This window comes from Mastomys coucha, unplaced genomic scaffold (genome assembly GCF_008632895.1).
Source record: "Mastomys coucha isolate ucsf_1 unplaced genomic scaffold, UCSF_Mcou_1 pScaffold6, whole genome shotgun sequence".
NCBI classification, from domain to species: Eukaryota; Metazoa; Chordata; class Mammalia; order Rodentia; family Muridae; genus Mastomys; species Mastomys coucha.
The window spans coordinates 102,143,865-102,156,886 of NW_022196912.1; the positions used below are offsets into that span (position 1 = coordinate 102,143,865).

The following is a 13,022-nucleotide window of genomic DNA, read 5'->3' on the forward strand; positions in this document are numbered from 1 at the left end:
CTAGAACCCTCAGGATCATCCTGGCTTCTCACCATCTTCTGTCTTCCCCAGCCAGTCTGCTAGGAACTCTTACTGGCTCCATGTTCAAAGTGTCCAGCTGCTCTTCGCCACCTTCCGGCAGCCAGCCCAGATTCCTATCGTCTGGACCCCAACAGTCCTCTTTTTGCTTATTTGTCCCTACTTTATCTCTGTATCCCCAATTACAAGGACTCTTTAAAACTTAGGTGACCTCATGCCTCTAGGACCTCTCCTCTTCATCCCTTGTCCAGTCACAGAGTCTGTCCCTCAACACACGGGGGAGACCTTTGTCTCTGGTTAGGAGGATGCTTTCCAACACATGCAAAAGGTGGCTTGTACCTGCCATGGTTACTGATCCTCCCCTTGTGTGCTTCTCCTGACTAGGCTATGATGAAGAAGGGCTCTTTATTCTCCACAATCACCGAGGTACAGCCAGCACAAGTATGGCACACAAAATACTTGGGTTAATTAATTAATGTTAATTAATCCTTCTCTTGAATGAGAGCCAAAAGACTCTGGGTAGGATGAGGTCTGCTTGTAACTGGCTTTGTATCCAGGGCTTACCAGGATGCCCAGCTGCACTGAATGAGTGCAGACCTGAGCAGGTGCTGGTCTTCTTTGTTCCAAGACGAGGTAAGGCAGGGAGTTTACCAGCTATGTAGATGGCTCAGTCAGCAAAGTGTTTGCCTAGAAAGCGTGAGGACCCAAGTTTAATCCTCAGGATCCACATAAGAGTGTCAGGTGTGGTAATCTGTAGTTGTAATCCCCATGCTGGAGAGGCAGAAATGGGAAACCCCTGGGATGTGCCGGATAGCCTGCTTAGCGTAATTGATGGGTTCTAAGCTAATGAGAGACCCTGTCTCAAAAGATACAAAGCATTCCTGAGGATGACACTTAAGGTTGTCCACTGGCATGTGCTTGTGAGTGCATTCCCGTGCACGTGTGCGCCTGTATGCGCAAACACACACTAACCAATATACACGCACATAATAAATTACATTAGATAGGGAGTTATTGAGCCAGCCTATGCACTGGGCATTCTGCATCCTCAGGGCCTTCTCTCTCTCTCTCTCTCTCTCTCTCTCTCTCTCTCTCTCTCTCTCTGTCTGTCTGTCTCTCTCTTTTTAAGATTTATTTATTTATTTTGTTTATATTAGTATATTGCAGCTGTCTTCAGACACACACCAGAAGAGTGCATCAGATTCCATTACAGATGGTTGTGAGTCACCATCTGGGTTTCTGGGAATTGAACTCAGGACCTCTGGAAGAGCAGTCAGTACTCTGAACTGCTGAGCCATCTCTCCAGCCCGCCCCCCCCAACCAGGGTCTTCTTTTTCCTAGGTCAAGCAGTACAAAATAAGGGATCAGTCAGGGAGTTGGAACTACTCTGTTTGCACAGCCATGAAGTTTAGACTGTTGTAACCTCATGGTATAAGGCTGGTGCCACTGAATGGGCCAGCTCTTGATATCATAGCTCTAAACCCAGCATTGGCCCCTGGGTTTCACATGCCCCCCAGTCTGGCTGACTGGTATCCTTGGTGCATGTCCCCATACTCCCCAGCAGCTTTCTGTGTTTTGCAGTGTAGGGAGCAGTCCCAGAGTCTGACGAAGACCTTCTACCTGGTTGGGAGCCTCCGTGTGCCCAGGATGTCTGCCCCTCCAGAGGTCCTGGGCCAGAAGTATCGAAACATGACGGTGAATGAGTGTTTCCAGTCCCGGAGCACTGTCCTCCAGGGGCAGCCCTTTGGGGGAATACCCACTGTGCTCATACTCAACATCATCTTATGGGTGGTAAGTCTTGGGTGCCGTGGAAGAGACACAGGGAGGTCTCAGCCAGGATCCGCTGTGCAGCTCTGACAAGGGATACAGTGGGACTCTCAGTTCAAAGCACACCAGCCACAGTAATGGTGCAGCCTCTGTAGCCCAGGTGGGAGGGCTTTGGGGTTGGAAGGCAGGCAGAATTTCTGAGGTTCTCTCTACACCATCAAAGAAAAGTTCATTGTCTTTGGGCCTTCCTTCCCTGTCCCCTTGCTGGTGCTGTCACGGGGTATTCTCATTTTAATTACTCCAGATGCACCCTCAGCTCCTCCATTCAACAAGCTGACCATCTGTCTACTCTGTGTCAGGAGATGCCCAATTCAAAGGAACAGCTCCTCCCAAGACAGAACTTATCATTTGATTGGGGGTGGGGGAGTGGGCGCTCTGTAGATTTCAGGGATAGGGTGTTCCCCCATGGGAATGAAGTGGGGCTGGTGCAGAAGAAGGCATATGTGAAGTCTCCCGCTCCACTTGCTTTTCTGGGTCTGCAGTTCGTTGTCTTGCTTTACTCCTTCCTCCGGAAAGCTGCGTGGGACTACGGACGGCTGGCTCTGCTGATACACAATGACAGGTAAGGGGGGCAGGATGGTGAGAGCCCCACTCCCCCAGGGGAGACACTGCCTCGTCTCTGGCCGAAGCTGCAGGAAGTGTCTCATCAGCAAATGGCATCCGGTCCCTTGCCTTTGCCTCTGCATTGACCTCGTTCAATGAAGGCACAGCAATGTGGAGGGCAGCCATCACTGGGCACAAAGCCATGTTTGTGTCTGGTCTTAGACTTTCTGGAACCCATGGCTTAGCTCCCAAAGTTCATTGAGCACCTGATAGCAGGGGTTCTGTCTATACCCAGAGCTTCTCATCCAGCTTAGAGCTGTGGCCTGCAACTCACAGCTATTTGAAAGAGCAGCCACCACCCTTCACCTAGAGAACCTAGAAGGAGCAGGACAAGTGCCTAAGAACCTTGTCTCTCTTTTTCTATCTCCCTGCCTCCCTTCCTGGTGGCCAGCCTGACCTCGCTGATCTATGGGGAGCAAAGTGAGAAGTCATCTCCCTCAGAGGTTTCCTTGGAGGCGGAACGCAGGGACAGGGTGAGTGCTGGGAGTGGTTCGGGCCCCGAGAGACCCCAGCCCTGCCTGGGCAGGCAGTCATGGTGCACAGAGTAGTAACTGCTTCTTCAGCCTCCCAAATTCAGGTTTCCCACCAGAAATATGGAAATATTAGCCATCCCTAGATCCTAGAATGCCTCCCTTTCGTCAGGCGGGGATTCTCAACCTTGTCCATCCCTGCCCAGCACAGCCTGTGTTCTGTTTTCTCTTTCCTGTGGACTTCTGACCTTGCCATTCATTTGACCATTTTCTATGGGTACCTGTGGTATGCGGGACCAGGAGATGGACAATAGACACCATGGACCAAGTTGTACCTCATGGTACTTTCTTCCAGGGCTGGGAGACAAGCAGGTAGAAAGTATACAGGGCAAGGAGGAATGCATGATGGGAAAGGAGAACAGGAGAGGCTTATAATAGTGCAGGGTGAGAGCAGCATTGTGGGTGGTGGTCAGGAATGGAGCTGGGCAGAACATGACATCTGAGCAGAAATCTGACAGAAAAGAGAGGAAGCAAAGCAACTGTATTCCTCATGACCACCATACTGTATGCATCAGCATCGTCTGCTGACTAGACAGCAGCCTTTACCTCACCTCGCCCCTCCCCAACTCCTCAAATACGTCATCACCCCCTGACTCCACCAGTGCCACTAGGCCATCAGAGGTCCTTAGCCATTGCCTCTAAGTCCTGGGGTCTCTCTTCAGTCCTCATCCTAGCCTGCCTCTCAGAAAGAGAGGTGTGCCCAAACTGTGGGCTGAGGGTCACATGTGTCTTGGGATAGCTATGAATATGGCCCAGCTGATTTGTAGATGGCAGTGTTATAATCACAGTGTCAAAAAGGTCGGCACATGTGCTGGATCTTTCTGTCTTCAACAGGTTGATCCAGTTGGGTCTGTGGCATGCTGTCTTATTTTTTCCTACCTCTGATTTGCAAAGTCCTCCACTGTTATAGTCCCCTGACTATCCCAAGCCCCCTTCATGTCCTCTGTCTCTTCCATTGGGAGATATGACTTCCTTTCTCCCAACCTTGGCTGTCATCACTTCTAAACATTTCCTTCCTGCTAGTCCTGAAGGCCTCTCCAACCCGACCTCTCCAGTGACCTTCAAAGTAGCTCTACATAAATACCATGTAGGAATTCAATATGCTTAAAGCAACCCACGACACCCTCCACCCAGTTCTAATCCCTGATCTCAGCCCTTCCTCACTCTTACCCAGGCACCTGAGTATGACCTGTTCCTTTCCCGAGTTGTGTTGCTTTTACCATCTTGACCCAACCAGCCCTGCCCAGCGGCCCCCCCCACCAGTCTCTTGCTTGGGTGACTTCAGCAGCTCTAAGTGATCCCTCCCTTTGGGATCCTCCCTTGTTCTCATCTCATCCATCTCCCATCTGCATCCAGAACCACGCCTGTGAACCGAGACACTGGTTCTCCTATGCCTGCTTTCAGTTTCTTCCTAATGTTTTTCCAATCCATTGCTGATGTCTTTCTTTCTTCCACGGCCTGGCAGTTTGCTCCCTTGCCCCACATCTGATCTGTGTCTTAACGGTGGATGTTGCTTCTTTCCCATTTCGGAACCTTCTGTGTATTTCCTCCCTCTCCTTCCCCAGTGGCCCTTTTCTGAGTCTCCTCACCCTGGGATCCTGACCTTGTGTTTTCTGCTCAAGGTGAAAGCATTCCTTTAACATTCCTCACCCTGTCTGCAATGACCTTTCACCTGCATAACCAGCTCTGTGTCTGCTTCCCCTAGTGACCCCTGCATCCCAATACCTGGCCAAGCCCATGTTGTAATTAGCACAATACAAATCTATTGTGCGTGGTAGGTGGAAGCACATTTCTTCTGTAGCTCATCCCTTCAAGAGACCAGGTCTTCCTTTTGTCAGGCTGTGCCCATCCAATGTATGAATCCTCAGGGGAGTTATTCTGGCTCTTGGGGGACTCAAGGTCAAAGGAAGACAGTGACACTGGCCTTGCATTATATACAGGCTATTTCCGGACATGCTGCCCTGTGCCTGTGTGTATATGTTTTGCAATGCTAAAAAGATTATTTTTCTTTCTTGAAAATCTTAGAAGCTTGTCATCAGTCTAGACACCCCCAGTAAGTTCTAAGCCACCCTGGGCTATAGTAAGACTTTATCTTAAACAAACAAGAAAAAACAAAAAGTAAGAAGGCAAATTATTATGCAGGAGGAGGGCAGGAACAGGGAGGTGGTCATTACAGCAGTGAAAGCTCTCAGTCAAGTGGGTCCCCCTGGAGTGCTCAGGAAAGCCAGGCATTTGTTATTTCCCCTGTGTTGTAGATTATGGAGGATAGGTTCAGAGACACATCCACTCTGCTAAGCTGTCACTCAGTCTCATCAGCTGAGCAGGCTCCTGGCAGCTGGTGGCCCTTCTCTGTAGGGTAGGCTAAGAAGAGAGGGACCGTCTTCTTAACCGGCTGTGTTTCGGTTATTGACTTTTCTGCAGAGTGTTGGATTCAAGGGCGTTGTTAATCACAGCTTGACAACCTACAGGGGGAAAGGTTTGTTTAGGCTCAGCCAGAGTTAGAGGGTTCAATGTGTGCTCAGCTGACTGTTCTACTGAGGAGCAGGAGTCAGAGGGGTGAGGAACAAGATACACTCTTCAAAAGTGTGCCCCACTGACCTACTTTCTCCTCACCTGGTAACAGCCCATTCACCTGTGACCATCAATGGGCCGAGCCACGAATGATGTTAGCATGCTCACATATTGGTTGTACCACCAGCTGGGACCAAACCTTCAACACCAGAGCCTTTAAAAGGGAGGGGATGTCACTTTATACTCAAACTTAGAAGGTGGGCCCTGTGCCAAGGGAACAATTGACTTTCTTCTTGCCTGCCCTTGCCACTCCCTTCTAGGGAAGATCTTTCTCCACTCCCTTGGTTCTAGAGGTCTGCCTGTCAAATGGGCCTGTCTAGTTCACAGAAAAGATATACATAACCCAAACAGGGCCAGTGCAGAGATGCAACCTCTGTCCAAGCTTTCGCTAACCTTCTGTGACCCTGGAGGGAATTAAACACACGAAAGCACTTAATTGACTTATCACCTCTGGCAACTGAGAGCCATAGGCCCCAGCCCACCCTCGAAGACGGCCTTCCCAAGCTGACTCTCAGAGCTCTCCACAACTCTCCTATGTTGGAGGCTGCTTTTCCCTGATACCTAGAAACCCCAAACAGCGAGATCCAAGAGAAAAGCGTATTCCACAGAAACAAGACACTGAGATGCGAGAGACCAGGCTTGATCAAACTGTTTTCACGACAAAGGACTCATTTATAAGGCTCAAGTTTAGGGAGAGTCAAGAGAAACAGCTGCTTCAGGTACACCTAGATGCCCGAAGTCCAGCACTGCCAATAGGGGCCCTTCTGGAGTCCACTCTCATCTGAGCTGCCTTTGTTCTCAGGCTGTCTGCATTTGGCATCAGAGATGGCATTAAGACACTGCAGAGTTCTCTGCCAACACCCATATCTATCCCCTTAAGAGAATTCTGAGTAGCTCCTTTTGCATCATTTTCCCATTGGTCAGTTGATCACTGAAGGTAAACTCAGTGATGAACCGCCCTGGACCACATGTAGGGGGATGGGGATTTCCTCCACATGCAGGAGGAAGCCACAAGTAACAGAAAGGAGCAGCACCCATCCATCCAGGAATCTGTCCAGCCCTCCCTCCAGGCTCCATTCCCTGTATCAGAGTGGCAAGGATGTCCTCTCACTTCCAATGAGACATCTCCCTCAGTAATTAACCCATTCCAGAAAGTTCCCTCTATGGGAGGAGACCTTCAACATAATCCTTTGCTCTCTGAGTCCCCATAACCAGGCAAAGTAACCCAGGCTGGCTTTCTCAATTTCTCTCCTTTTCCCCCAGGGCTTCTCTTCCTGGTTCTTCAACAGCCTAACCATGAGGTAAGTGCCACTCTTGGTGATTCTGATAGTGTTGCCCAGGACTTGGGGTGCGATAGGAAAGGGTGGCAGAGATCAGCAGACCCTCCCTGGATGACAGCCTTACTTAGTGCAGGCAGAGAGTCTTTTTCCCAGGTTGTAGCTGGTATATGGGAACTGAACACAGCATTCTGCCCCTGACACCTGTCTTCCCCCTTGGGGAAGGACCCCATGTAAAAGCAGAATCATTATTTCCATGAATACAAAAGCAAGCCTGTGGACTCCTACTCTAGGAAAAGCTATTGTTGCGCCAGGCGGTGGTGGCATATGCCTTTAATCCCAGCACTTGGGAGGCAGAGACAGGCAGATTTCTGAGTTCGAGGCCAGCCTGGTCTACAGAGTGAGTTCCAGGATAGCCAGGGCTACACAGAGAAACCCTGTCTCAAAAACAAAAACAACAAAAAACAAAACAAAAAACCCCCAAAAACAACAACAACAAAAAGACAATTAAAAGCTATTGTTGCACACCCACTTGGTATCTTTGTTCACCATACACCACATTTGTCAAGAAGGATAAAGTATCTGGAGCAGAAGGGCAGATGTCCTCTCCCTGAGCCTGGGTGGCAAAGGCATGGCCTTGCCCACCTCACCTTCTGAACTTTTGTAGAGCCGGACCACAAGACACATGTTCTTTCTCACTTCTCCAGTACCAGACATTTATTACAGTGAGCCTTGGCTACACCTTCAGGCAAAGACATACAGACACATATGCATACTTATAATTCTAGGCTCTCTCTAAATATTGCCCATCTCCTGACCCCCCTCCAGTATCTTTTCTTGCCAGGTGGCACCTGCTATACATGGTACAGCCTCATCACTCCTTAGAGACTGCACTAGCCAGGATTCTCTAAAGTAACAGAACTCATAGAGTGAATCTCACTATATAAAGGGGCTTTATTAGAATAACTGACAGTCTGTGGTCCAGCTTATCCAAAAATGGATGCCTATGAATGGAAGGTCCAAGAATCCAATAGTTGTTCAGTCCATGAGACTGAAGTATATGCTGGAGTCCTGAAGAAGTAGGCTCTAACGTCAGCGAAGGAATGTGCTGGCTAGCAAGTACCAAAGCATACAGACAGAGAGAGCTTCCTTCTTTCATGTCCTTTATATAGGCTGCCAGCAGAAGCTGTAGCTCAGATTAAAGGTAGATTTTCACACCTCAAAGATCCAGATTAGAAGAGAGTCTTCCCACTTTAAATGATTTAATTAAGAAAGAAATCCCTCACAGGTGTGCTCAGCCACTTGGGTTTTAGTTAATTCTGAAAGCAGTCAGGTTGACAACCCAGAGGAGCCATCAGAGGAATCCTGTACCAGCAGCCTGGGTAGCCTTGGTACGCTGCTTCCTTCTGCAAAGGCTGCTGGACTCCATGTGTCTCCATGCCCACCATCTCTTGTTGGGCCTTTCTGATACCTCAAGGCACTGCTCTTTCCCATCTGGGACCCCAAGAGGCACAGGAAACTCTTGCTGGGCTGTGGGAATCCTGAACTGTCCTAGAACTGTGACTTCCACAGAGGTGGGGTGGGGGGGAGTGTGAACAGGAGAGGGCTCAGCATGGACTTGGCCTCCACTGCTCCTCCCTCCCTGGGTGGGGGGGAGTGCAGGCAAGTGCACGCTTCTCTCTGCTGAGCAGCGTGTGGCCAGTAGAGAGCAGTCTTCTAGATGTCTTCGCTCCTCTAGTTTTGTTAATTTATTAAACATGCACAGAATACACATATTTTCATTCCTAGAAAGATTAAAGTCAACTGTCACGCTTTCATAGAAACAAACCTCACTATTATATGTAATATATTATATATACAATATATTACACATACACAATATATATACTATATATATGTACATAAATATATATGTACATAAATATATAATATATATGTACATAAATTATGTATATATACATATATACATAATTTTATTTTTTTAAGGGCAAGGCCTCACTATGTAGCCTAGGCTGGCCTTCAACTTGTGATCCTCCTGCTTCAGTTGCCTAAATGCTGGGATTACAATTTTGCACCTATATCAGGCCTAGCTTGCTTTTGTATTTTTTTTTAAAGATTTATTTTCTGTTTATAAGTACACTGTAGCTGTACAGATGGCCATGAGCCATCATGTGTGTAGCTGCTGGGAATTGAACTCAGGACCTCTGCCGGCCCCGGTGGCTCTGGCCCTGCTTGCTCTGGCATAATTTACTGCAGTTGTCTTCAGACACACCAGAAGAGGGTGTCCGGTATCATTACGAGTGGTTGTGAGCCACCATGTGGTTGCTGGGATCCAAACTCAGAACCTTCAGAAGAGCAGTCAGTGCTCTTACCCGCTGAGCCATCTTGCCAGCCCTTACTTTTGTATTTTAATCAATGATTTTGAATCAATATGTTTCTTGTTACTATTATGAAATACTGAAGGCCAGGTAACTTTAAAGAAAAAAAAGAAGCCTATGAAGTTAGAAATTCTGATGATTCAAAGACATGGTGCTGGCATCGGCTCAGCTCTGGTGTGGCCCCCTGTGTGGATGGTGTCACACACGTAGGCAAGGTCATGTCTCACGGCAGGAAGCCAGACCATAAGGCAGGAGTGTGGTGCGGGTTTGCCTTCTTTTTTTTAAATAGTTCTGGGAGTCCAGCCCACAGCCCTGTGCAGCATTCATTCTGCCACAGAGTCCCTCCAGCCCCAGAGACAAGCTTTTATAACTGATCCTTGCAAGAAATAATTTATGGGTTCCCATAAGAATTACCTTCTGGAAGCAATACTCCCCAGATTTCTCTTAATAGCTCTACCACTTCTTAACATAGTGAAGACTGGGCATCTAGCACAGGAACCCTCAGGAGGGCAAACCACATCCAAACCATAGCTCATGTCTGAACATCGGTTCCCCCAGCAGGCAGTGCAGACCAGATGTAGACCTGTAGGTTTGGCAAATTCCCAGGCAGGAGCAGCACGGGAACGAGAGAAAGAGAGTTGGGATGAATAGGTCCGCTCAGCTGACCACACCCTCAGGTATGGAGAGAGAGACCCCAGAGGGACCTTGAAGCAGACTTTCTGGATTTCTCCATTGCTGGCGTGGAATCTTGGGTTTGCTTCCTAACAAACTTGAAATACCCTGCCAAAAGCAACTTGATGGAGAAAGGGTTAATTTGTCTCCCCATTCCTGGGAAGTCAAGGCAGCAGGAACTTGAAGCAGCTAGTTATATCACTTCCACAGTAAGAGCAGAAAGCAGTGAATCGATGCTGCATGCTGATGTTCAGCTTGTTTTATCCAGTCTTATCCAGTCCAGGATCCCCTGCCCAGGGAATGGTGCCACCTAAAGAGGGCACATCTCTCCCTCTAATCAATGTGATCAAGACAATCTCCTCAGACCTGCTCATGTCTAGACTCAATCTAGACAGTCTCTCACTGGAACTCCCTTCCAAAGGAGTCTAGATTGTATCAAATTGACCATTAAAACTGAGCATCACAAACTGGGCAGTGTTGGTGCATGCCTTTAATCACAGCGCTTGGGAGGCAGAAGCAGGTGGATTTCTGAGTTCAAGGCAAGCCTGGTCTACAAAGTGAGTTCCAGGACATCCAGGGCTACACAGAGAAACCCTGTCTCGAAAAACAAAAAACAAACAAAAAAACAAAACAAAACAAAAACAAAAACAAAAAACCCAACCAAGCACACACAATACAATGGGTGCATATAAGGAAAGAGAAAGTGATAGGAAGATGGAGTACTGGTAAAACAACAAGACTTCACATGGCAGGTGTCTCTGTGGCATCAGTGAGAGCAGAAGATTCAGGCCACGGTGCTCTTGCACATCTCTGTGTGCAGGTCACTGTGCTATTGCACTTCTGTGTGTAGCTTTTAATATGTGAGTGCGTGAGCCTGCCAGTCAGTGAAGAGGTCAGTGTGCAAGCTCTGTGTACTTACATTCATCTTGACTTCTACCTCACCCCACCCCAAGGCTCCTACCAGAGGGATGTCTATGGGGATCATGCCATCAACGAAGGCAGGAAAGTGGGGCTTAGTGGAGCATCTAGCACCCATGGGAGCAGTGCCGTAGATGACAGTTAGACATTTCACTGAGCAGTGATAGCTCAGCCAGAGTCCCTGTGTGCAGCCTCCTGTGCAGTCTACTCTACTCAGAGAAACAAAGGCCAGCGAGATTCTCTGTCTCCTTTATAATGGGTGCTTGCCATCTGCCAGGCAAAAGGGCATGTGGGAAAAAGAGAAGGGATTCCCTCCCACCACAGGGCTCAGGAAAAGTGTGGCTTTTGAGCTGGGATTTGAAGGATAAAAAAAAAAAAAAATCACCAAAGAAGTAAGTGTGGAGGACACATCAGAAGGAGAGGACAGTGCGAGCCAGGTCGGGGGCAGAGATGAGTAGAGAGTGACTAGAAGTTGGGAATCTTCTGGACTAGTTAAGAGCAGGGCTCCATGGTAAAGTTAGAAAGTAGAAAACAGTGCCAAAGGCTCCGCAGTGACTGTGCCTGGGTATAGAGACTACTGGGACTGATCCACAGGCAGGAATGTGAGGGGAAACATCAGCAGATAAAGCTCACAGTCAAGGAGCTAAGTAAGGCTATTCCAGTGGTCCAGGTAAAAGGTGGCCATGAGCTGGATTAGAGAAATTGTCAGAGATGCAGGAAGGAGTCACCTGACAACAGCCAGTAGGCGAGAGCCTGGTTTAACTTTATTATTTATGTATTTGAAGTAGGGTCTCTCTACATAGCTTTGGCTGTTCTGGAACTCACCATGTAGACCTCACCAAGTTGGCCTTGAACTCACAGAGATCCTCCTGCCTCTGTTCTGGCTCCCAAAGTGCTGAGATTAAAAGCATGTGCCACAACATCTAGCTTAAATGCCAAGTTTAAATTAATTAATTAACTAATTAATTAATTAATTTGAGATAGGGTCTCTCTCCATAGCCCTGGATGTTCTGGTACTCACTCTGTAGATCAAACTGGCCAAAAACTCACAGATATCCTCCTGCCTCTGCCACCCAGCTTAAAATGCCAGGGTTTCTTTTTTTTAACCTGTTTATTGTATGTGTATTGTTTTGCCTGCATATATATCTGTGCACAACATGCATGAGTTACAGACAGTTGTGAGCTGCCATGTGGGTACTGGGAATCAAACCCAGGTCCTCTTGGAAAAGCACTCAGTGCTCTTAACCTAATAGCCATCTCTCCAGCCCCCGCCCCCATGGCCTACTTTTGTTTATTTGCTTGTTTGTTTGTTGTTTTGGTTTTTTTTTTTTGATACAGGGTTTCTCTGTGTAGCCCTGGCTGTCCTGGAACTCACTCTGTAGACCAGGTTGGCCTCAAACTCAGAAATCTGCCTGCCTCTTCCTCCCAAGTGCTGGGATTAAAGGCATGTGCTACCACCACCCAGCTGTGGCCTGCTTTTAAAGGAAGACTTGGAGGTCTTGTTTGTGTGGAGAGGATGGGAGAAGGAAGACGAGGGCCTGTATCCCAGGCAAGCATGTGAGGTGACCAGCCAGCTGTTGAAACAACAACAGTAAAGCTCAGGAAAGCCGTCAGAACCGAGGCTTTAGCCTCGACAAATGGGGGCTTAGAGACTGAAGTTGAGGTGACAGAAACAGGCGATCCCCTAAGGGACAGGATCAGCAAAGGTCCCTCGAGGCCTCATGGAGAGAGGAAGAGGGAGGGGACTCTTGTAGGGTATGTTATCACACGAGTCCATGCAGGCATGGCTGACAACCGTCAGAGGAGGATGTTGACCTTAGTGACCTGGGTCTGTCTTGAAGAGGCATTTCTAGGGTAAGCAGATGTTCGAGGTGTGGAAATGGAGAGCAGAGCTTACTTTCCCAGAGGTGTGTAGGAGGAGGGAAATAAGATATTATAGAGACCTGGGGGGGGGGCAACACGATGGGGTGCTTGAGAGAGTTGCTTGGTTTATTTTACAGTAATGTACACAGGCTTGAACCTGGTTGGAGTTTAAGGAGCAAGGTGTGGATGGGTGCAGAGAGAAGAGGGTGTCAGAACAGGTGACAGTAGAGACAGCAAGCCTTGAAGACCAATGGAAAGGAGGGAAGATATTAAAGCAGACAGAATTAATTGCATGCAAGAAAGGCATGGAAGCTTGTATTGGGGAGTAATAGAAAGAATGATGCAGAGAAGACCCTGAGCTGGAG

The 13,022-nt window shown here is 48.2% G+C and overlaps 1 protein-coding gene across 12 annotated transcripts in view; it reads left to right on the top strand.

Annotated features, from left to right (window-relative positions):
* The window catches only part of Tmem63c (transmembrane protein 63C), a 78,515-nt gene that overhangs the window by 37,246 nt on the left and 28,247 nt on the right, over positions 1 to 13,022 (top strand). For 9 of the 12 annotated variants that reach the window (XR_004114285.1, XM_031356229.1, XM_031356233.1 and 6 more), the window contains 4 exons: positions 1,600 to 1,809; positions 2,328 to 2,407; positions 2,840 to 2,921; positions 6,813 to 6,850. Coding sequence is in view for 11 of the 12 variants with exons in the window: in XM_031356229.1 (XP_031212089.1) it covers positions 1,666 to 1,809; positions 2,328 to 2,407; positions 2,840 to 2,921; positions 6,813 to 6,850 (344 nt within the window). In the remaining variant the exon portion in view is untranslated. The remainder of the gene's footprint in view (positions 1 to 1,599; positions 1,810 to 2,327; positions 2,408 to 2,839; positions 2,922 to 6,812; positions 6,851 to 13,022) is intronic. The other 3 variants (XM_031356237.1, XM_031356236.1, XM_031356238.1) reach the window with 1 other exon arrangement.